This window comes from Clarias gariepinus, chromosome 10 (assembly GCF_024256425.1).
Source record: "Clarias gariepinus isolate MV-2021 ecotype Netherlands chromosome 10, CGAR_prim_01v2, whole genome shotgun sequence".
NCBI lineage: Eukaryota > Metazoa > Chordata > Actinopteri > Siluriformes > Clariidae > Clarias > Clarias gariepinus.
The window spans coordinates 10,082,583-10,106,285 of NC_071109.1; the positions used below are offsets into that span (position 1 = coordinate 10,082,583).

Below are 23,703 nucleotides of genomic sequence, written 5' to 3' on the forward strand. Positions count from 1 at the left end.
TGCCAAAATATCAATGACAGGCCTTCATCGGTGACGCCAAGTACATCCTTAAAATATTTTCCCCATCATCAGAACACAATGCAAGTTGACTGGTTTAGGAGTGCTATGTTGAACCTGGCAATGTAAAGGGTGTCAAAAGAGTGTGTTTCTTTTCAGGAGAATAGCCAGAGCATTCCAGAACATTTTCTCTAAATGCACTGGCAGCTGATACGCCTGCTTAGTCAATATTTTGTCTGAGTGTTTTTGGCAGAAGACGAAGCATTGGCAGTACTGTGCTGCTATTGCTGGGAAACATGAGACACAGGATCATGAAATCAACAAGACGGACTCTTATTCCTGAACTAATAAACATTAAGAACTAATGGTGGCTTATTTTCCCCCTACAAACAAATTAAGAAACCAAAGTCATTTTTAGGGTCTCCGAGGCCTCTGAACTAACAATTATCCTCAAGTCACAAATAACTCTTGACTTCAATCAGCTTTACTTAAGAGTAAAGCCACATGGAGAGCACCCACTCTCGCTGCCTTTGAAATAAATGTATTACAAATATCACTCCAGGAAAAACAAGAGGTCTTAGGAGTGTTAGCCCTGACTGCAACACCACTTTTGTTAAATAATAATGGTCCCCTCTATATTACATTCAGCCTCCTTCTTATTCTTATGTTGCCAAAGAATTAAGAAGTGCAAGAAAGTCCGGAATAAATAAATGGTCACTTGCTAATTTTGTTATTGTAAAATTTATACTGTGAAAGAAGTCCAACTAAAGGTATGGTGATTAAGTTGTATGACAGACAGTGATCAGTGCCCAAATTGCTTAAAACCAGAACATCTTTAACCAGTCCAAAACTGAGATCTAAGCTTCAAGGCTGATGAGGCTTTGTGAATAAATCCACTAAGCCTGTAGCCACTAAAACTGACATAATGGTTTACATGATTTATAACAGAAGGGCAAAATGTGGGGTACATTCCTAAAAAAGGGTACTGATGAGCCTTGTTCTTAATGAGAATGCTCAATGCAGGAGCAACGGAGCCAGAAATCCTACATGAAGCACTCTAAACTGGAGTGCTTGGCCTTAAGAAATGATTGCTATTGATACTGTTGCTATTGTTCTGAAAAAGAAAAACCATACCTAATCTTCACCTAAGTATAGAAATTAAACTTAGTTGTAGTATATGATGCCCTGTCTGATTTTTTTTATTGAAGTAGTTGTTACAAAAAAAAACAAAATCTGTTTTGTAATCATATGTCACCAAAACAAAAGATCCTTTAAAGTTAATGCAAGTGGCTTTAAACAATCAGCATCATATTAGCCATACTGTACCTGAAAGGTCTCTCTCCTCCTACGGGTGAGGTGGTACTGCTCCAGCTCTTGCAGCTGTCCTCGGAACGCTCTGTGCGCTGTCTACGTAAAGGGATGGGCACATAATTTGTCTGGTTGCTCTTGTTAGGGAGGTACTGATTAAAGGGCACTGCAGTACGTGGCTCACTGCATGATGTTCGCCGTGCCAGCATGTCGTCCCGCCGCATATCCGGTAACTTCCTGTAAGGGATGTCGCACTCCGAGTCGCTGCCACGGCCTGCAGAAAGGCAACACACATTTAAAAAACTACAATGAACCACAAAAAATATGCAAATTCGCATATACATTCGAAGTTATAAGAGTTCAATTAGGGCCAAGCCAACTGAAGGATATAATCTTGCCAGAGCTTCCCATGCTTATATCAGGGTCTCTGTTCAATGGGATGTGAATGATACAGCTCTCCAAAGAGTTGACCAAAGAGCATCCTTCTGAGGAGCCGAAACCCGCTTAACTAGCTCCTTGCAATTCAGAGGCTTTTACTAGTATGCTTAGTGTCAGGATGTAAAGTCATATATCTCTACTTCAAACTTTTTCATCTTAAATACTCTGACTCTTTCCCTAGGAGCAAAGTATCATTCTTCTTTCTAAATCAGTCAAAAAGGCTCAAAGGTTCATCACCACTCCTATTCAAAGCTCCTTAAGCTCCTATCAGATCCTTCTGTAGGAGTTCCCAAGCCATCTTTGAGACATAATCTTTCCAGTGAGTGCTGAATCTAACCTTATCATGTACAGTATATGTAAGGCCAACTATATCTAAGCCATAGATTTCCATCTCCAACCTTTCTAACTCAGGTTTGTCTCCCTTATTCATGTTGCATTTTTTATCAAGATGCTCCCCACATGTGGCTTTAGTACAACCTATGCCTTTTAAGTGTTTCCATTTCTATGAAGAAACACACTCTGTAGTTCTGCTACACTCCTCATGACTCAAACTTTACCTTTTAACCAGTCTGATTGACGGGTACTTCAACAGGAAAACATACCTGTAGAAGCAAGCAACCAAACTAAACATTGCCTAAAAGATATAAAGATAAATTTAAAAGAGTAAAGAATAAAGATAAACTGATCTGAAATCAGGGGTCAAGAAGAGGTCTGTGGGTTTGACTTTTATATACACTCTTAAATGTACTTCAAAGATTCTTCAGATGGTATTAACAGTTGACATTAAAACACCAACAGTATGGACAGGGATGTTCTGAACAACTGCATCCTTACATTAAGTTAAACAGAATACTATATTTAAACATCTAACAGGATTATATTTCTGTTCCCAGTAATGAATGCTATTTATCTAAGTATACACTACAAAAAAATGGTTCATCAAGAGTTCCCAGGAAAGTTAAGACCTCTTTGCTCTTTAAAGGAGTTCTACATGGAAAGGATGACAGCCTTTTAGTAAATTTTTTTCTTAATGGATTCGATCACGTACGTTGTTTGAATAAAAACAGACTACACAGAAACACACAAGTTGAGGTTAAGGGTTAGTGAGTCAACATTTTTTGAGTAGATGTTCATTCAGTCATTTGCCACTTTAACATTTCTCAGGCTCCTTATGTAAAACCTCTACTACTCACTGTGGTGCAATCCACAGCTTCCTGAGTTCAATAATGTACGGCTTGATCTTATAAAATACTAAAATTTCAGCCTATTATTTTTTCTTTTTTCCTTTTAAAACTGCGTATAAAAAAATCTAGTAGCTGTTTATGATCCCGTGTCACTTCCATTAAATATTTACAAAGCCAACACATGTAAAACGGCTCTCCTCTGTGCTTGGGCTTTGTGCAGGGACTGAGGCAATGTTTACTCGAACCGGAATTACTGACACTCCCAACTGGGACTGCTTCAAAAGCGCTGAAATTACAGCGCAAAGGGCATCCAATGTTTCATTCCCACATAAACATATCCTGAGAATATGTTAGTATCAAATACTTAGATGTCACTGTACGTCAGCATACATAACAGCACTGAAATAAGTTAAGTTCTTTGAAGCCCTGTGATGGTTAAAGCATCAGCATTCAAACTAAGTTCGGGGTCACAGTGGACGGTCTCTTTGAAGCGCTTCGGATTCTTGCGTTAACCAAGTACAAGTGAAGAGATTCGGGAAATTTGTGGTAAGCTTCTGTCTGGCTTCTCTGGTGGTGAACAGCTGATTCAAAGTGACACTGAATAGCCTGTTGTTCGAGGGAAAGTTGGCACATGAGTGTGTTTCTGAAATCAGGGCACTGAGCTTCATCCTCAGAAAACACAAAGAGCTTGTAGTCCATTAGTGGATAGAAGGTGGAGTCTCATTGCAGGAGTGTGTGTGGTGTGTGTGTGCGCATGTGTGTGTGTGTGTGTGTGTGTGTGAGCGTGTGTGTGTGTGCGTGTGTGTGTGTGCGCGCGTGTGTGTGTGTGTGTGTGTAAAACACTTAGGAGCCAAGCCTCGTTGGCTTTAACAGATCTGAGTAAGCAATTAAATTTCCAGTTTCACTTAACCCTTGGGCCTCACAGATCTGCACTACACACAGTCTTTAAAACCATTAAGGGAAAGAGAGTAATAGGGTTTGTGTGTGGGTCATGTTTTTATACCTTTATGGGGACTAAGTTTCTCAACAAAAATAGAAATATCTGTCAGCTATGACTCCATTAGAAACATTTATTTGGTCATTAATTTATTTAATTATTTTTACTTTTTAACTAATAAAAAAAATCCAGCACTAATTAGCTACATCAAACATTTTGTCACTATAATGTCCTCACAAGAATAGTAAGACAAATGTGTTTTTGTGAGACTAAAAGGAAGAGTACAAGTGACACTACCTCATAAAAATTTATTACTACAGATTCCTGCACAAGTATTTTCCCCTCTTTCTCTTTCAACCCTTACTCCCTCTCTGATTTATATCCTTCAGGAATAAAATAAATGGAATATTTAGTAACCAGTCTTAGATCAAAGAAAACATTTGGTATTAAGATCAAACTCAGAGCTATCAACCATAACAGCAATGATATCAATAACAGACACCAGTTACAATCCATGTCATAAACATGTGTAACATCAAAGCCCTTAAAGAATTAAAACAAAAAGGACAGAGAGACATAAACCATCTTATAGGCAGGACATTTTATAACTCCTATACTAACTCTTTATATAATAATTTAGTTTTCACACATTCATTTGGTCTTACAGTAGCATTATTATTATGTTGATTACGAAGGCTGTATAATTGATCCTGTGTTAATTTTTTCTTTAAATCTAATAAGTCTTCTAATAAAGAGGTGAATATTGTCAGAATACTGAACATGCTGCATTTTTAACTGCTGGTTCAAAAGTGATGTTAAAAATACTTACCTAAGTCACAGGTATAGTCACAATAGTTATTTCATTTGATGATGTCATTCATGACATTATTTTATATTTGAATTGGTGAGTCTGGTATTGAAATTTTGCAAATCTTTCAAAATGTTTATTTTAAACAAAATGCTCTCTCTGGCTCAAAAATTTTAATATCTAAGCCCAGCCTGCATTTTGACCTCCTAAACAGACAAGATTTCATGACAAATGTAAAAGCTGTTAAATAATGATACTTTAGAGAAGTTTGCTGGTACAAGACATCAGATAAAAAACAGAACTACTATAAAACTACTTGTGTGCAAATAAAGGTATAGAATTTCTGTGGGTAGCAGATTACAGGAAAATTAAATTTATATGAAAGGTAAACAACTACTACACATCTCTGCCCCCCCCCCCCCCCCTTAATAAATAAAAAATAGAAACTGAAATAGCTACTGTATATCTATGCTCCCTAATAAAGGTTCAGTTACATGAGACAATGGACAATATGACACGTGCTCCTCAGGCAAGCGACACAAAAATGTCTGTGGTGTACATGTTTAAATTGTAATATTAGTGCATTTAGGCATGTTATTTATACCATCTTCTCAAATACCCTCCCCGAAGCTGTTCGTCCTTCCATATTCAGAAATCAATCATTACTATGGCAACACACACACACACACACACACACAGCTAAAATGAACACACAGAACACTGTAAATAGTTGTCACATATACAAAACACCACTGCACTATTAATTTATAATGTTATTATTAATAATGTTATATCGCAAATATTTACTATACTAATACAGTATACATTTAATGTGTTATTTCATAGATCATCAAAATATGTAACTTAACATAATGATATTTTGCCCCATTTCCAAAAATATAATTTTAATACATTGTATGTCCACTTGTCCACTAAGCATTTTTACATAACATGAGGGTAAAGATAGTAAACATGTTTCTACTGCACATATTAAATATAGTCAGTTTTATACCTTTATAATATAGTTGTAGTGTTCAACCTTTAATAACATACTGTACCACTTTTAGGCATCAATGCTTGCAATGTCGTTGCTATGTTTCCGGAGCCTAACTGGCTGCAAAATCCGAGATACACCTTGGATGGGATGCTAGTCTATTATAATGCATTACACACCTATGCACATGCTTGCACACCTAGAAGCACTTTAGAGTAGTTAATACAACTATTGCCATGTTTTTAAAAGGAAACTGCAGAACCATGAGAAAACTCACACAGAAAACCATATCAATAGTATCCTTAACTGACCCTGATTTACCTTGGTTATGGTGATTCAAGAGAATTCTCTGGGAACACTGGGCATTAGGTGGAAATACACTTACAATAAACTGTAGGCAATTCTGCAGCTAAATTACCATAGAGCAGATTTATTTATTATTTTGCTTCCTTCTTCAATACTTGAAGCATGTGGCAAAAAACCAACACAAAGCTGTGTTTGTGTCAGAAACACACTAAGTATATGTGTACATGTGTCTGGCTCACCATCGCTGGAGCCGCGGGCAAAAAGGCCATCCGGAGAGGGCGTGTGGCGCGAGCGGGATCCGATGGAGTCCAGACTGTCGAAGGAGTCGTCTCGCGCGTGCCTTGGCGGCGACAGAGAGTCACTTCTCTCCGACTCCCAGCAATCGATATAACCGCTGTCCCTAATGCTGCGCTTTGGGCTGTCCCAAACCTCTACCTCCTAAAAGACACACACACACACACACACACACACACACACACACACACACACACACACACACACATACACAGGTTATATATTTCATGAAGTTTCCTTTTGTAAACGGATCTAATGAGCCTCATATCTGGGAAGAAGTGAACCTTGCTTTGACCATTCCTGAACGACTAGCTAGCTGTTTCCTCTTCACTTTCACTCTTTCCAAGTTTCCCTCTCCTTCTATCACCCAGTCTTTCCAGTTTAGTTCTTGTGGCTTCCTGTTCCTTTTCATCTCGTTATACAACCTTCGTCTCCCCATACTTCAACCCCAGGTACTTTAATAAGCTTAATAAGAATTAAGATGTGATTTCCTCTGGGTGTCTTACAATTAAAAAATGTGTCTGGCTGGCTTAATGTGTCTTGGAGGAAGAGTGTGTTAGCCTTCCCTCTCCCCACTTGGTAGCTGTCCTACCTGTCACCTAGTTTTTCTCTATTATACAATATGATCATAGGGGGAAAATGTGCTGGTGGGTGTTAATTGTTAGGTGACCAGGGCGGGAAGACAATAATGGAAGCATTGCAAATATAGTAAGTGTAATACACCCTCTTATCCAGATCGTTCCAACACAAAGAGACTAAATAATTATTGAACAATTGAACATAAAAATATGTTGAATTTTTGTACCGTACCAGTCAAAAGTTTTATTCTTTCTAACCCTAATTTCATGGGCTTTTCTGAATGATATATTGTTTTTCTACATTGTAAAACAATGCTGAGGGCATCCAAAATATGCAATAGTCTCGTTTGAACAGTTGATATTGAATTGTGTCTGCTACTTGCAGTATGCTCTGTAAAGCCTTCGTAACAGCTCTAAGCCGTTCTGCTGATAATCTGTGTTTTTGGGGGCTGGTAACTCTAAATGACCTTCTCCTATGCCACAGAGGTAAGGTTTGGTGTTGCCTTCCTGGGAAGCTCTTCATGCGAGCCAGTTTCATCATGGTGCTTGATGGGTTTTGCAAATGCACTTCACAATACTCTTCTTAAAAGAACTACTCCAGTACAACTGACCTTCATATCCTAAAATACCAACTGACCATTGTTGTTGTTGTTACTTAATTACCTAATGCCATATGTGTTATTTCATTGTTTTGAAATCTCCAGTATTGTTGTAGAAGGTAGAAAATAAATCACTAAACAAAGAACATTGAATTAGAAGGCGTGTCCAAACTTTTGACTGGTACTGTAATTCTTGGATTACTGAGAATGAACTAGGTTATATAAGAATGGATATTTCCTCACATTCCTTTCCCTTGTTCTCATTTTCCCATTCCCACTGTAGCATCTACTAAACCATATACTGAATCTGCATTCCTTTCTGAATTTCTCTGCTTGTAACGACTAATGAAAATTACAACATGCACCCAGTTATTTCCAGTGATAACTGCATATTACAGTATAAAACGGTAGCTCAAATGTGCCTGTGTTGAGTTGGAGAGCTTTGCAAAGGACAGAGGCCTTTCATTATCAGGGACACTGTTCTAGAAGACCATGGATAAGAGGATGTGAAGGATGGATTTGGCTGACCCTTATCCTGTAGGTCTCTGGGCACAATGGCTCACTTTGACTGCCCTCAGACCAAGAAACATTCCTGGCTGAGACCAAATCTGCTCTCCAGCAACACACACAAAGAGATTTTATATATATATGTATATATATATATATATATATATATATATATATATATATATATATATGTATATATATATATATATATACATACTGTATTTGCTTAGTCAAGAAGAAAGCAAACCAGTTCGCTTACAGTTTACCCCAACAAACCAGACACGCTATCTTAAACTAATCACAGAGCTGAAGCTTGATGATGTCAGCATTTTTTTTTTTTTTAACTGCCATGTCACCAAAAAGGAAGCTGGCTTTCTCATTTAAGCTGTATGTCCATTTGGCACAACCTGTGAATAAAGGCACTGTTTATTTCTTCTGCACAGAGAGAGAACTGCATCAGAGTCATAGAAACAGACAAAGGCTCTCAGAGTTCTACTAAACACACACGTGACATGGCAGAGAAATAAACCATTCCTCACTGACATCGTCCACCTTCTTACGGCTGCAAGTTTCCTATGCGTATGTGTGTGCACGACTGCATCAATATTGTCTCGATCTCAGTTCCCCTGGTAACTGAGCAGATCTCAGCACTATTATGATGTCTATGTGTACTAGCCAGCATTTTTTCATGCCGCAATACAGCTAAAAGGCACAATGTATGTGTGCAAGGCTGGAAAGAAAGTGACAGAATTTGAGCTGATTTGCAACTATATTTCTGTCACTTTTTACAATATTCAGCTTAATCATTAGAACTAAATTTATAAAGATTCAGCATAACAGAATTTATTGATTACAAAGGTCCGGATAAGCAAGTAACGTGACTGAACAATTACCTATGTAATATTGGTTATACCTCTAAATCTGACAACAACATTTTTTTATTGTTAATTTTTTTTTGACCAGTTATGCTATCTGTAAATAGAAGAAATATAAAGATATATTAAAAATTCAGAAAAAAACTGTCCCCATCATTGAGAGAATGCCTTTAGCCCTGCAGCTAGTCACTGGTCCTATGAGCTATCAGAAGCCAAACCATTTACATACAGTAAATGCTTCGATCACAAGCATTATACATCTTGGGAAGATTCTATAAGAGCACTGACTAAAATAACATCTGGATCTAGACTAAAAAGCGTTGTTCGAGCATCTGTCCCTTACATAACTGAAAATTTTGATGCAATATGTGATCAGAATGGCAGCAACAACAACCACACCTGTATATGACCGCGTCTCTTTAAGTGCATTTCATCAATGCTGTCATGAGTGTTTAACAGAGTCCTCAGGCCTGGCTGCTGAGGCCAGCGGTATGAGCTCATCTCTGGAGAGCACCAACCTTATAGAGCTCTTTGACCCATCTCTATAAAATCACATTCCCTCATAAGCCCAGACTCACGGAAAAGTAACTCAAGGTCCTATAAACATCGATCCTAAGAAGTCATAAAATATCTGTCATAATGCCAAGTGATGATAAAACTATATTTAAAAAACTTTATATTTAAAAAATTTTCCAGACAAGTTAAGAGCTATTGTCCCTCACCAAGTTATTTGCCTAAATTCTGTGCGATATAAATGAATGTCAGTAAAAGATAATGAGCTGATCTACAACATACAATATGGAGTAGTTAGTTATAAGAAAGTGTATGGTATTTTTGAACACATACATGTACAGTAATTATAATTTTTACCACTGACATCGTGTATGAGATTGACACACTTGTACAACATGAAATTTACAAATCTTCACAAATCTGTACAAAAGTTCAATTAGTAGAATTATTCAGTGTATAACTACCAGAGGGATAACATAAAAGACACAGAGATATTATAAAAACTATGGAATTATTAGTAATACCCCCTATTTATTTTTACATGGACATTCTGTTGAAGGAAGCACAGATCACATTCTTGTCACCTTCAGTTCACATGTAATTCCTGGGAACGTAATTTGAAACAATAACTTGATTTGCAAATTCAATTTGACTCACCATGCCAAGAATGTTAAAATTAGATGTTTAATTGTTGTATCTGAAGCTGGAAGCTGTAGCGTTTAAGACAGATAGAGCGATAGCCGATGAGACAGATGAAGTTACAGTGTAAGAGACTGATATTGCTGCATAGTGTATGAAACTGATAGGGCTGCATAGTGTATGACACTGGTAGAGCTGCACAGTGCATACCAATAAATGATTTGTATAGTGTATAACAAAACAGAGCTAAAGCATATGGCACTGACGAAGTTGAATAGTTATACAGATAAAGCTGTACAGTGTATAACACAGATAGAGCTGTAGTGAGTGAGACTGATAAAGCTATATAGTGTATAACAAAGCTGTATAGTAGACTATTAAATAACGCAGGAAGAGCTACAGTACAGTGTAAGAAACTTACAGGACTACAGGACTGCATAAGGAGATTGATAGAACTGTACAGTGGGTAATGCAGTTAGAGTTATAGTGTATGAGCTGTAAGGTTTAGGAAACTGACTAAGCTAGTGCTAGTGATAAGGTTGTACGGTGTGCAAGACCGATAAGTCTGCATGGTGTACGAGACCGAGAGTGCTGTACGGTGTACGAGACCGAGAGTGCTGTACGGTGTATGAGACCGATACAGTAATGCTGCATGGTGTACGAGACCGATAGTGCTGCATGGTGTACGAGACCGATGGTGCTGCATGGTGTACGAGACCGATGGTGCTGCATGGTGTACGAGACCGATGGTGCTGCATGGTGTACGAGACCGATGGTGCTGCATGGTGTACGAGACCGATGGTGCTGCATGGTGTACGAGACCGATGGTGCTGCATGGTGTACGAGACCGATGGTGCTGCATGGTGTACGAGACCGATGGTGCTGCATGGTGTACGAGACCGATGGTGCTGCATGGTGTACGAGACCGATGGTGCTGCATGGTGTACGAGACCGATGGTGCTGCATGGTGTACGAGACCGATGGTGCTGCATGGTGTACGAGACCGATAGTGCTGCATGGTGTACGAGACCGATAGTGCTGCATGGTGTACGAGACCGATAGTGCTGCATGGTGTACGAGACCGATAAGGCTGCATGGTGTGCGAGACCGATAGTGTTGTATGGTGTACAAGACCTATAGTGCAGTATGGTGTATGACAACAATAGTGCAGTATGGTGTACGAGACCGAAAAGACTGTATGGTGTATGAGAGCGATAGTGCTGTATGAGAGACAGAATCTAAAAAGAAAAATCCGGAAATCACATCGTATGATTTTTTAACAATTTATTTGTGAATTACTGTGTCAAATAAGTATTTGATCACATAAGTCAAAAATTTTTAATATTTGGTACAGAAGCCTTTGTTAAACAATTACAAAGGTCAAACGGTTCCTGTAGTTCTTCACCAGGTTTGCACACAGTGCAGGAAGGATTTTGGCCCACTCCTCCATACAGATCTGCTCTAGATCTGTCAGGTTTCGGAGCTGTCGCTGAGCAACACGTTTTTGCTTTTGTTTCTAAGGGAGTTTCAGCTCCCTCTAAAGAATTTCTATTGGATTTAGGGCTGGAGACTGGCTAGGCCACTCCAGAACCTTGATACTGTATGCTTCTTACGGAGCCACTCCTTGGTTTTCCTGGCTGTGGGAAGACCCAGCCATGACCCATCTTTAATGCTCTGACTGAGGAAAGGAGGTTTTTGGCCAATATGTCACAATACATGGCCCCGTTCATCCTCTCCTTAATACAGTGCAGTCGTCCTGTCCCCTGTGCAGAGAAACAGCCCCATGCTTCACTGTAGGTATGGTATTATTGGGATGATACTCATCATTCTTCTTCCTCCAAACACGGCGAATGGAGTTAAGACCAAAAAGTTCTACTTTGGTCTCATCTGACCACAGGACTTTCTCCCATGACTCTGGATTATCCAGATGATCCCTGGCAAACTTTAAACGGGCCTGGACATGAGCTGACTTAAGCAGGGGAACCTTCAATGCAATGCAAGATTTTAAACCATGACGTCTTAGTGTATTACTGATAGTAGCCTTGGAAACGATGGTCCCAGCTCTCTTCACGGCATTGACCAGCTCCTCCCGTGTAGTTCTGGGCTGATTCTTCACGATTCTTAGCATTATTGATACCCCACGAGAAGAGCTCTTCCGTGGGGCCCCAGTCCAAGGGTCATCATTAGCCTTATCCATTTTCTAACAATTGCTCCAACAGTTCTTTCCAGCTCTTTTCAACTTTGTGAAGGTCTACAATTTTGTCTTTTGTGTCTTTTGACAGCTCGTTGGTTTTGCCCATGTTGCTACATAGACATTGGCTGATTGTGGGGTGCACAGGTGTCTTTATGACAGCTAACGAACTCAAACAGGTGCTACTAATTTAGAATCATGAGCAGAGTGTAGCTAGACTATTTAAAAGCAAAATAACAGGTCTTTGGCTGATAAGCAAGTGATCAAATACCTATTTAACACAGTAATTCACAAATAAATTGTTTAAAAAAAAACAAACAATGTTTCCGGATTTTTCTTTTTAGATTCTGTCTTTCACAGTGGAAAAGCACCTATGCTGAAAATTGTAGACCCCTCCATGATTTCTAAGTAAGGGAACTTGCAAAATCACAGGGTGATCTAATACTTATTGACCTCACTATATATATATATATATATATATATATATATATATAGAGAGAGAGAGAGGGGGGGGGGGGGGGACTGACATATCTACAGTATAGAGTATGAAACAAATACACAGACAAATACACTGCAGTCGCTCAATAGCTTGGGACTGAAATTCTCACAAATAGTTTTGTACCTGAGCCTCCAACAAAGAAAGTGGACTTCCTATTAACTTTAATGTCTTTACCATTATATGGAAGGTTCAGCTTTATAGCATACAACATGACCGCAAACCAACCACTGCTATATCTATCTGATATTACCTAAATGAGCATGGATTTCCTGTTGAGTCTTCCTCCTCTCAAGGTTTCTTCCTGTTGTAACCTCACAGAGATTTTCATTGCTGCCCATGCCCCAGCTTGCTCATCAGGGACAAACTGATAAGTATAATTTACATACATTTCCCTCACACCTTACAAACTCATTTCCTGAATATTTTGATGCTGTAAAGCTGCTTTGTGTCAATGACCATTTTTAAAAGTGCTATATAAATAAACCTGAATTTAATTGATTTGAATAGATGAAACCGGAGTATACAGTATAACTCTGACAGCTAGTTCAAGTTCAAGTTGGCTTTATTGTCACTTTAACCATATACAGTTAGTACACAGTGAAACAAAACAACGTTCCTCCAGGACCAAGGTGCTACATGCAACATAAACTTACAACATAAATTAACAGAGAAGCTAAACTAGCTAACTAAGAGGCCTAGTTAGCTGGTTAGCAGAGACAAGAAAGATAGTCCTAACTTTTTTTTTTTTTTTTTATAAATTACAACATAAATTAATAAAAACTTAGACTAACTAACTAAGGAAGACTATCTAGAGGTTTTACAGACAACAGACAACATAAAGTGCATGTGCAAATGTGCAAACGAGCAACAACAAAGTGACAGTGCGACAACGACATATCAGAACATAAAATATGGTGTTGAGGCAGTAAAACATAGCAGCAAGAATTGAGGAATTAGTGCAAAAAGTAATGAATATTGTGCAAAAGAGATAAACAGTGAAGCATTTACAGATTTGTGTGTACGATAGTTTGGTGGTGTAGGTCAGTGTGTCTGCGCTTGTGTTGATTAGTCAGTCCAGTCTCAATGTTTTGATGTATTGATGTTTTGATGTAGTTGAGTTAAGCTGAGTGATAATGTTTGTGTGTGTGCTATATTGTATGTGAATGACAGAACTACGGTACATTGCAAGAAACTGTTAGAATTCTATAGTGTTTAACACAGATCGAGCTGTAAAGTGTATAACACAGATTGTGCTAAAGTACATAATACTAATAAAGACCAGAGCGTATTAGACTGACTGAGCTGTATAGGTGTACATACGCACAACCCTGACTAATATACTGTACTAGGCACTAAAGTATATGAGCAAGATGTACAGCAGTGTGTCATGTGTTTACCTTTCGCATCTGTGAGAGCAGCCCCTCAAACTCACGTACATCCAGAGTGGGCCCGTTATACGTGGCGCTGCTATTGGCTGCCCGGCCCAGCCAATAGATCGTGATCAAAACCTATAAAGAGGACAAAATCTATAAATTATCAAATTACTCATTCAGCAGTTTCACTCTTCATTATCATCTATTGATCAAGACTGTTTTTGTTTCCATTTAGAATCACATTATTATATACCATATACAGTCAATGACTTATGTTTAATGGAAGGTTTTTCTATACATTGCTACTGTATCATATGGGATCTGGCTTTCCCTTTGTTAACCACCTCCAAACACAATTTTCTAGTGAACACTAAAGAATTTAACAGTGTTTTGATAGCATAGAAAAGGTACCCATTACACAAATGAAAGGAATATCAGATGGGTCTGTGTGTCTAAAGATTTATAATGTGACAGGGAAGGTAAACAACCTTTGTTTTCATTCATCGCCAATTTTAGTGTATTCACCCTACAACAAAAGAGTTCCTGTTCCATGGTAAAGTGGAATGCAGTTTGTGCTGTTCAACACAAATACATATACACAAACACAACAGCACACAGACCACACAAAGGTGATGGTACAATGCTAGCAATATGTGTTACTCTACCACACAATACTGTATGTCCAGCTTGTGTTGGAAGGCCTTCTGTTCAAACAAGACAAGGACTGTCTAATGGTGGCACTATAAATAACCAAGATAGTGGGTTGTCTTCTCATAAAGAAAAAGGAACTAAATATGGTTAATGTATTATAGTTTTAGCCAAGAAAACAATTCCCAAATCTTTATCCAAAAGACCATTTGTAAAACAACTTGTACACACTACTTGTCACGATCCCAGAGGTTAATTTTCAGTAATAGATTCCTTTAAATTCCCAGAGAGCTTATTGATTCATCTCTAAATCAGCATCCTTGGCTAAAAGCCACTTGAAAGCGCTCATCACCTGACACATTATAAATAAACTTCTTTTATTGAAGGCTTGGAGCTATACATTCAAATACATCACTGATATAATCTGTTTAAAATAACATTGTCTCATCACAGTCAATGACTGACAGAAGTTTAGATGAAATATAATGCAAAACATTATCTCGACACAATCCTCATTTCAAGGCATAAAGCTAAAACAGCAAAGCAAGGTTAAAAACAGGTACAAAATAGAGATATTCATCTATTCCCTTGGAGACGGGTCATGTTTACAAAACATGGCGAGCAGGAATGCATACAAGTGTGTGAACGTGCAAGTGTTCGTATACATACATGTACTGTACCTCTAACTCTGCAAAGCTGCAAAAACAACATTTTTTTCCCTTGAATAGGGACATTACATGACCAAACTTATCATTAAAATATCATCCATCTACACAGAACAACCAGTTTACTTCAATATATAAAGAATAAAACACAAAAGTAAGTGCTCGGATTTTTTTTATATATTTACACAATAGGATTACAAGAACATCCTCCCCAAGTGTTGAAGTCTTTCTATACCATAGCAACGAACTACTACTTTCTTATTCATTAACAAAAGACACATCATACTTTTATTCCCATGAAGCTATATATAATGACAATCAATAAGACACGTTAGGTCCTGCTGTCATGGTAACATCTCTAAATATCTATAAAGTCACTCCCTAACCAACCTCTTTCTTACAAGTTTATAAGAAAAAAAAACAGTGCGCCACTTTACCAAGTAAGTGAAGAAACTTTCCTTATATAGTATTACCTGTTATTATCTGTTAACTTTTATAAAGCACCAGATAGATAGATAGATAGATAGATAGATAGATAGATAGATAGATAGATAGATAGATAGATACGATAGATAGATAGATAGATAGATAGATAGATACTGTAGATAGATAGATAGATACTGTAGATAGATAGATTGATAGATAGATAGATAGATAGATACTGTAGATAGATAGATAGATAGATAGATAGATAGATAGATACTGTAGATAGATAGATAGATAGATAGATAGATAGATAGATAGATACTGTAGATAGATAGATAGATACTGTAGATAGATAGATAGATAGATAGATAGATAGATAGATACCGTAGATAGATAGATAGATAGATAGATACCGTAGATAGATAGATAGATACTGTAGATAGATAGATAGATAGATAGATAGATAGATAGATAGATACCATAGATACATAGATAGATAGATAGATAGATAGATAGATAGATAGATACCGTAGATAGATAGATAGATAGATAGATAGATAGATAGATAGATAGATACCGTAGATAGATAGATAGATAGATAGATAGATGGATAGATACCGTAGATAGATAGATACCGTAGATAGATAGATTGATAGATAGATAGATAGATTGATAGATATATAGATAGATACTGTAGATAGATAGATAGATAGATACTGTAGATAGATAGATAGATAGATAGATAGATAGATAGATAGATAGATAGATAGATAGATAGATGGACAGACAGACAGACAGAAAATAACACAATGTCACGTTATATGGCACATTGTCCATAAACATCACTCTGTAATTTTTAATTCCATACGACAGAAAAGCTAAAGTGAAAGGGGGCCAGGGGTAGCTCAGTGGTTAAGGCATTGGACATTGGTTCGGAAGATCCCAGGTTCAAACCCCACAACCACTAAGTCGCCACTGTTGGGCCCTTGAGCAAGGCCCTTAACCCTCAACTGCTCAGATGTGTAATGAGATAAAAATGTAAGTCGCTCTGGATAAGAGCGTCTGCCAAATGCCTAAATGTAAATGTAAATGTAAAGTATTAAAATGAATGCATTAACATAAACCTTGCAGCTGTGAATATTGTCAGAGTTGTTGGTATAAAAACTTAATCACCTTCTGAATCAAGCATTTAACAAATGTACTGTAACTGACTCCCCAAATCATGAAATGCTGATACATTTTTCCTTAAAACAGCTCTGACTATACTTCCAGCTGTAACATAAATAAAAGGCTTATATTAATGTATTTAGTGTAATTTTTTTTATATATAATGACAAGGTTATTAATATGATACAGAGACATATGTTTAATATTTAAGCAAAGTGCAATTTAAAAATTGCATTCTTCAGCAAATTGCTGTGGCAAAAAGAATAACAAGACACCTTAGTGCTGTTTAAACACAACTATCAGTCATTACATTATGACCACAGATAACCTGAACAACATTGATCACAAATTATATATCAGTAAACTGCTGATAAGATCATTGGCACCCAAGGTTCAACCACGCTTGCAGGGCCAGCCTGGTTCTATCCCACCAAAATCCAATGCAGCACAATTTACCAAAAAATATCAGTGCTGGCAACGGTAAAAAGCACCAGAATACCCGGTGCACCACAGCCCATGATGCAAAGGGTCTGGCAGGCAAAGAACCCAAGGCAGCCAACCTGGCCTCCATACTTCCCAGATTCCAATCCAATCAAGTAGCCACAGGATGCACACAAACAAGCTTGATCAACAGAGGCCCCATCATGCAACCATCCAAATGATTTTTTGCCAATGTCCTGGTGCCAGACACCACCAGAGCACACTCCCAGAGGCTCAGTGGAGCCATCCCTTAATGGGTCAGAGCTGTTTTGGTGGCACAAGAAAAACATAAAAGAAAAACACAAGAAAAACATAAAACCTTAAAATGTTTTTTAATGTTAATGGTTTTAATGTCATGGTAGGGGCAGTATATATACACGTTTTATATATATATATATATATATATATATATATATATATATATATATATATATATATAGGGTGTAATGTATGATTTTACTCCCACATAATGAATTAATGTCCTTAGACAGTATGACTCTCAGTGTGTTATTCCTTACTTAATATACCATGAAGCACAATGTTCACATATCTATAACTCTGTAGATAGAGATCTACCATGCAAAAGCACTCAGGTCAGAAATGGTTACTAGACTTAAAGTAATGTCTGTTTTGACGAATGTAAATTTTATATTTAAATTGGAAATCAAGTCTGGAAGATGAGCGGTGAGGAACAGGATCCCAGTTGGTAAATGTCCAGCGCGAAGTTTCCACAGCCAGTGAAGATTTAGGGTGCAAAACTACCTATTAACTGGGTTTCTGACCATGATATTACTGTGCTAGAAGAGAAACACCCGACCCAACCCGACAAACATGCTGAAGGCTGCTATCAAAGCAACCTGATCTTCAATCATGCCTCAGCAGTGCCACAGGCTAAAAGTCTCCAAGCCATGCCACACTGATGCAGTCATTTGTGCTAAAGGAGCCCGGACCAACGAAAGAGTGGCTTCGTAAAAAGCGTTTCACGGTCCTGGAGTGGCCTAGCCAGTCAACCCCATAGAAAATCTTTAGAGGGAGTTGAAACTCTGTGTTGCCCAATGACAGCCCCAAAACATCACTGCTCTAGAAGAGATCTGCATGGAGGAATGGGCCAAAATACGGAGTTCAAACAGATGCAATTAATACAGGTAACGAGTGGAGGACAGAGGCGCCTCTTAAAGAAGACGTTACAGGTCTGCAAGAGCCAGAAATCTTGCTTCTTTGCAGGTGACCAAATACTTATTTTACTGAGGAATTTACCAACTAATTCATTAAAAATCCTACAATGTGATTTTCTGATTTTTTTTTCTTATTTTGTCTCTTATAGTTCCAGTGCTGAATCTTAAAAACTTGCACAATTGGTGGCTGACTAAATACTTATTTGCCCCACTGTAGGTCATTACGTAACACCTCGGATTAGAGCCGTTATAAATGGTTTACAGAGCGTAAGTAGTACACACATCTCAATATCAACTGTTCAAAGGAGATTATTGCACATTTTGGATGCCTTCACCATTGTTTTACAAGGTAGAAAAAAAATATACTACTGAAATAAGCATTTCACTACATTTCGTACTGTGTATGACTGTGTACGTGATGACAAATAAAATTTTAATTTAAATTTGAAATATTACTGAACTAAAAAGTGTGTCCAACCTGGTACTGTATGAAAGTTTTACTTTTTAAATGAAACTACGAAAAATAAAAAAAAAGTTTATGATATTTGGATTCTTTGAGATGCACTATACACTGATTACAGTATGTGTGTGATTGAGGTCAGAACTGAATTTTGTTTATTAAGTAAATACTGTATACAAGAAGACATAATAAAACTTATAATAAAGCAATAGCACTAAACCAGATGTAGACAATACACGCTAGTTTTGTATACAGTATGTTTGGATGTCTACACAGACATACAGTATATAAATATATATCTGACTTACATTTTTTTGCCTCTTGTCTGCACCTCTGTGGGGCGGGGACGGGAAGGAAAGAAAGAGAAAAGAGAGAGAGAGAGAGAGAGAGAGAATTTAATAAAAATCTATGCATATAAATATTACACATATATTACATTGATTACACATACATTAAACTTGTGAAGTTCTGTAGCAGACTGCATTCTAGTTTAGTACAATTCATTACAAATTACATTACTTACCTGTACAACAACTAGAGTGAAAATTAGAATCTTTAAAATATTTACATTATTTTAAGTATTAGTTTAAGTACAGTATTTGTCAATTCCCCTTGGCTTTAAATGACATTGTGCACTTGAGCTGGTATGGACTGCACAACTTGTGTAAAATCTTATAGTCCATTTTAGACCAAAGCCACTGGGATGTCATGTGATCATATGCTTCAATAAAGGAGAATAAAAAAGAGAACAATTGACCTTTTCTGTAAAGCAGTTAACATGAACGATATCTCAAAATAGTTAAGTTAATGCACTTATTTCATTATGCCAGAGCCATGATCAGCTTTAAGTCTGAAATGCTGGACTCCCAGGAACTCCTTCAAATGGCCCAAACATGAGGAAATGGCTTGGAGTGAAGACAGAACTGTACAGGAGCAATAACTCCCAGCTGAGCTCCTGTAATGTGCAAGTGTTGTTTGTGAATGATTGTGTATACAATTCTCACAGACAGATGCATCTGTTCTTCAAGTTGGTGACAAGTCATCTGTTGATTTTTGAGAATGAGTTGTTTCACTTGGTTCAGAATGTTCAGTGGGTTTTGAGCAACCTTGGACGGAATCGTCATTCTAATGTTTTACTGCAGCCAAGACTCTCATATTTACTCTACTGAGTGTCAGAGACTCTGATTGATTTGAACGACAATCATACAGTACATACAGAACTAGAAACGCTACAGAATCATAAAGATACCAAACAGTTTTTATTTCAATGTTGAATGTGGTCTTAGACTTTTCGATCCTATTTTATATATAAACCAAAGACCTGTGCTACTTCTCACCAGTCACAATTTTGTAACGGTTGGCTGCGGCCGTACAACATGTTTTCCGAGAGCTTTTAAATTCATTTATAGTTGATGATCCAGGAAAAGAGAATCTTTCATAGGTTATGAAATATATATTTTTTTCATTTATTTTCAAAATTTAACTTTGTGGCTAAGAGATGTATTCAGGCTGGACCAGGACAAACCATTGAACAAAGATGGGGTCACACTTTGTCTCTTTGGTATTTCAAGATACTCAGCTACTTAAGAAATATCTAAAAAGCAATCAATAAAATTATTCTTGGGGTAAAACAAATTACTAAGTTTTCATTCTGAAATAACAGCTTTGGCTTTTTGGGTTTTTAATTTCACCTCCTGTAAAAAAAAGTGATACACAGAGTGTAGTTAAAGACTCAAAATGAAGACAAAGAGTTAGAAATAAAGCCTTCCTTCAAAACCCTGCTACAAAACTCAAAAAAACTCTCAAAAGCCTCTTTATTTATGCAATTATCCAATCAGCCAATCACACAACAACAGTGGATTGCATGAAATCGTGCAGAATGCATTATATCGTCCTGAAGTAACAGCTTCATCTAATGTTCAAAATGTTGTTGTTGTTCTTTCAGCTGCCCCTGTCAAGGGGTCACCATAGTGGATCATCAAATCCGCTCACCACTTGGCACACGTTTTAAGCCAGATGCCCTTCCTGATGCAGACAAGCGATACTATGGGCTTGGTACCAGCACTGCACCCTGGGCCTGGAAATCAAACCCAGGCCTTCGACTTGGGAGGTGAGAAACCTATCACGGAGACAATCTAATGTGTATTATGAACAATAGCTGAGAATTAGTGGCTCAGAAAAGAAAAAAAAAAAAAAAAGGCCGGATTAGCCTACGCTGCAAGTCAAATAATTGCTCTACACAATCAAGGTGACCAGAAAGGCATTTTAGAAAATAAATGTACTGTATATTGAATCCTTCCAGTTTCAATGAGCGTTTGCCCAATTCACTATAAATACTCAAACTCATTCAATACAGTATACTTATACGGTACCATACCACACAACATTTCACCCTTTAATTTACATCATCTAATAAAACACTGACCACACAAACATAATACACATAACATTACAGTTCATTACTGTATAGTACATTGAGCTGCGAAACTGAAATATTAATATAATGTAGGCAAAATGCTCAACCACCAACCTGTGGGGGCATCATAATCCTGTGAGAAAATCACAGACCTGTGAACCTGTTCTCGATTTTTCTACCATCATCCACGCACGTGGGCACCTTGTGGTTCTGAAGCACAGCAGCAGTGACCTCTTGAACAAATTCCAATATGTATTAGATCACCAATCCTGATAATCAGATAACTATTCTCTCTCTCTCTCCTATCACCTGTCAAAAACTGCTCTGGGTTTCCATCATCATGCTGCCAGGCTGCATAGTTTCACTCTTTGTTCCCTTTATTGAGTACACCACCAAGTATTTCAGTGGAAAGACTGTTGCTAAGGAAAAGGTACAGTATAAGAAAGACAGGACAATGGGGGAATACAACATGTGCAAGCCAGAACAGGTTAAACTTTTTATAAAGGACACTTGTTTTAAGAAAGAAGCACTTTATATAAGACATGTATGGAATGTATTTTCACATAAAGGGAAAATACATATATAAATAGGGCCTCAAGGCATTTTCACTCATCCTGCACCCAAAGCTGCAAATACCTAGCTAGATGACGAACATAAAGCACTAAGCAGCCATTGCATTACTATTGTACAAATACTGAATAGTAGTTAAGGACCCTTGTTATTTAAAAAAAAAAAAAAAACAGCTTTTAACGTAAGAGAGCGTTTTAAGTTTTTTAAGGCCTTAACTGTTGTGAAATGACAAAAAAAGAAAGAAATAATACAAACAGGATAAATGCTTCCATTCTTGCACCTAGCACTGCAGGTAACCAGATCTTTAACTAAGGGGGATTTCACAATACAGACTCTGGCCCAGGCCTGAGCACATTTACCCCCGACATCCACTTTAAAAGGTTGTCTAAAAAATGGTACAGTGTACTCTGGCAGTACTAAAATCAAATGTAAAAAAAAAAAAAAAAACACGAAAGTGAACCACTATTTACAACGTGACATCATCTATATGTCAGTCTCCCCCAGAATTTGTGCGCACAGCACCTGCCATCATCCTCTGAACTACAATCAGAAGGTAAACAAGAAAGTAACTCTTTAATGTTGACCTCATTTAAGTCTTATTCTCTTTGTGTTTATTGCTAAGTAACACTAGGTGTATTCAGCCACCTACTGTATTGGGGAGTGTAGATGAGCAAGTGTACTTGGGTACAAAACAATACTAATAATGTGAAAGCTGCCCAGTAAATCATATCCAGACATGGATAATACGAATGGTCTAATATAGGGGGCCTTCCCACATTCCAAACTTTTGGCAAAAAAAACACTTGACTGAACCAATTTGAGATTCTTGATGCTGTTAGTTCCTCGCATCATTTAATTCACATGCCCTAAAGCACCTAGTAATTTACTAGGCATGACCTACAGTATGAAACAGTACAATTTAATTGACCTACGACTCCACTATGAACAATGGCAAACCCATGCCAAACTGTCAAGAACTGTTACAAAGTACCTACAAAACATTATAAGTTGCTACCAATTGTCAAGACATGCTACCTGTATGTTTAAGATATTCTTAAAAAACATGATACTTATAGACCTGTGACCCTGAATACAGGATTAAGCGGTAATGACAGTAAGTGAGTAAGAGATGATACTTATCGAATTGCAATTGGCCTCTAGGTATCGTGATGATTTTGTATTGGGTGGTCCCTGGTGATTCCTGTCTGTTTTTGTTTTTTTGTTTTTTTTTTCAGTCAGCGACTATATTCCAAATTTTTAAGCAACCTGGAAATTTGAGGAAGCTGTCTATTAAAAGAACATAAGACTGACTGGAGAAGTTTAAAGTAAGATCAATCATGGTAGACATGTCAAGACAAATTATGTAGCTTATTTCCTATCCAGAATCTTGATGGTCACATAATATTTGAGCTACAAGCTTAATAGCGGAATTAAAAATGTACTAAATGAAACCAGAATAAAAGGAAAAATCTAATTAGTGTTAAAATGTTACCCATGTTTTTGGACCCGTTTCTCTTCTACCTTCTATTTATTCATCTTGTGAGTGGAATTTTCCTACACTCTTTCTGGATTCTGGCTCAGAGACCTTAAGCAAGTGCTTGTTCCACTTTAAGCAAGAAATAGACGTGACTGCCTGTGTGTGCACTATTTTCTCTT

General features: G+C 37.4%; 1 protein-coding gene across 4 annotated transcripts in view; it reads right to left on the reverse strand.

The window, feature by feature from the left end:
• The window catches only part of limch1b (LIM and calponin homology domains 1b), a 114,018-nt gene that overhangs the window by 28,010 nt on the left and 62,305 nt on the right, over positions 1 to 23,703 (reverse strand). For all 4 annotated transcript variants that reach the window (XM_053505461.1, XM_053505460.1, XM_053505463.1 and 1 more), the window contains exons 5-8: positions 19,370 to 19,394; positions 14,065 to 14,175; positions 6,212 to 6,410; positions 1,324 to 1,579 (exon numbers count right to left, since the gene is read on the reverse strand). In XM_053505461.1, coding sequence (XP_053361436.1) covers positions 1,324 to 1,579; positions 6,212 to 6,410; positions 14,065 to 14,175; positions 19,370 to 19,394 — 591 coding nt within the window. The remainder of the gene's footprint in view (positions 1 to 1,323; positions 1,580 to 6,211; positions 6,411 to 14,064; positions 14,176 to 19,369; positions 19,395 to 23,703) is intronic.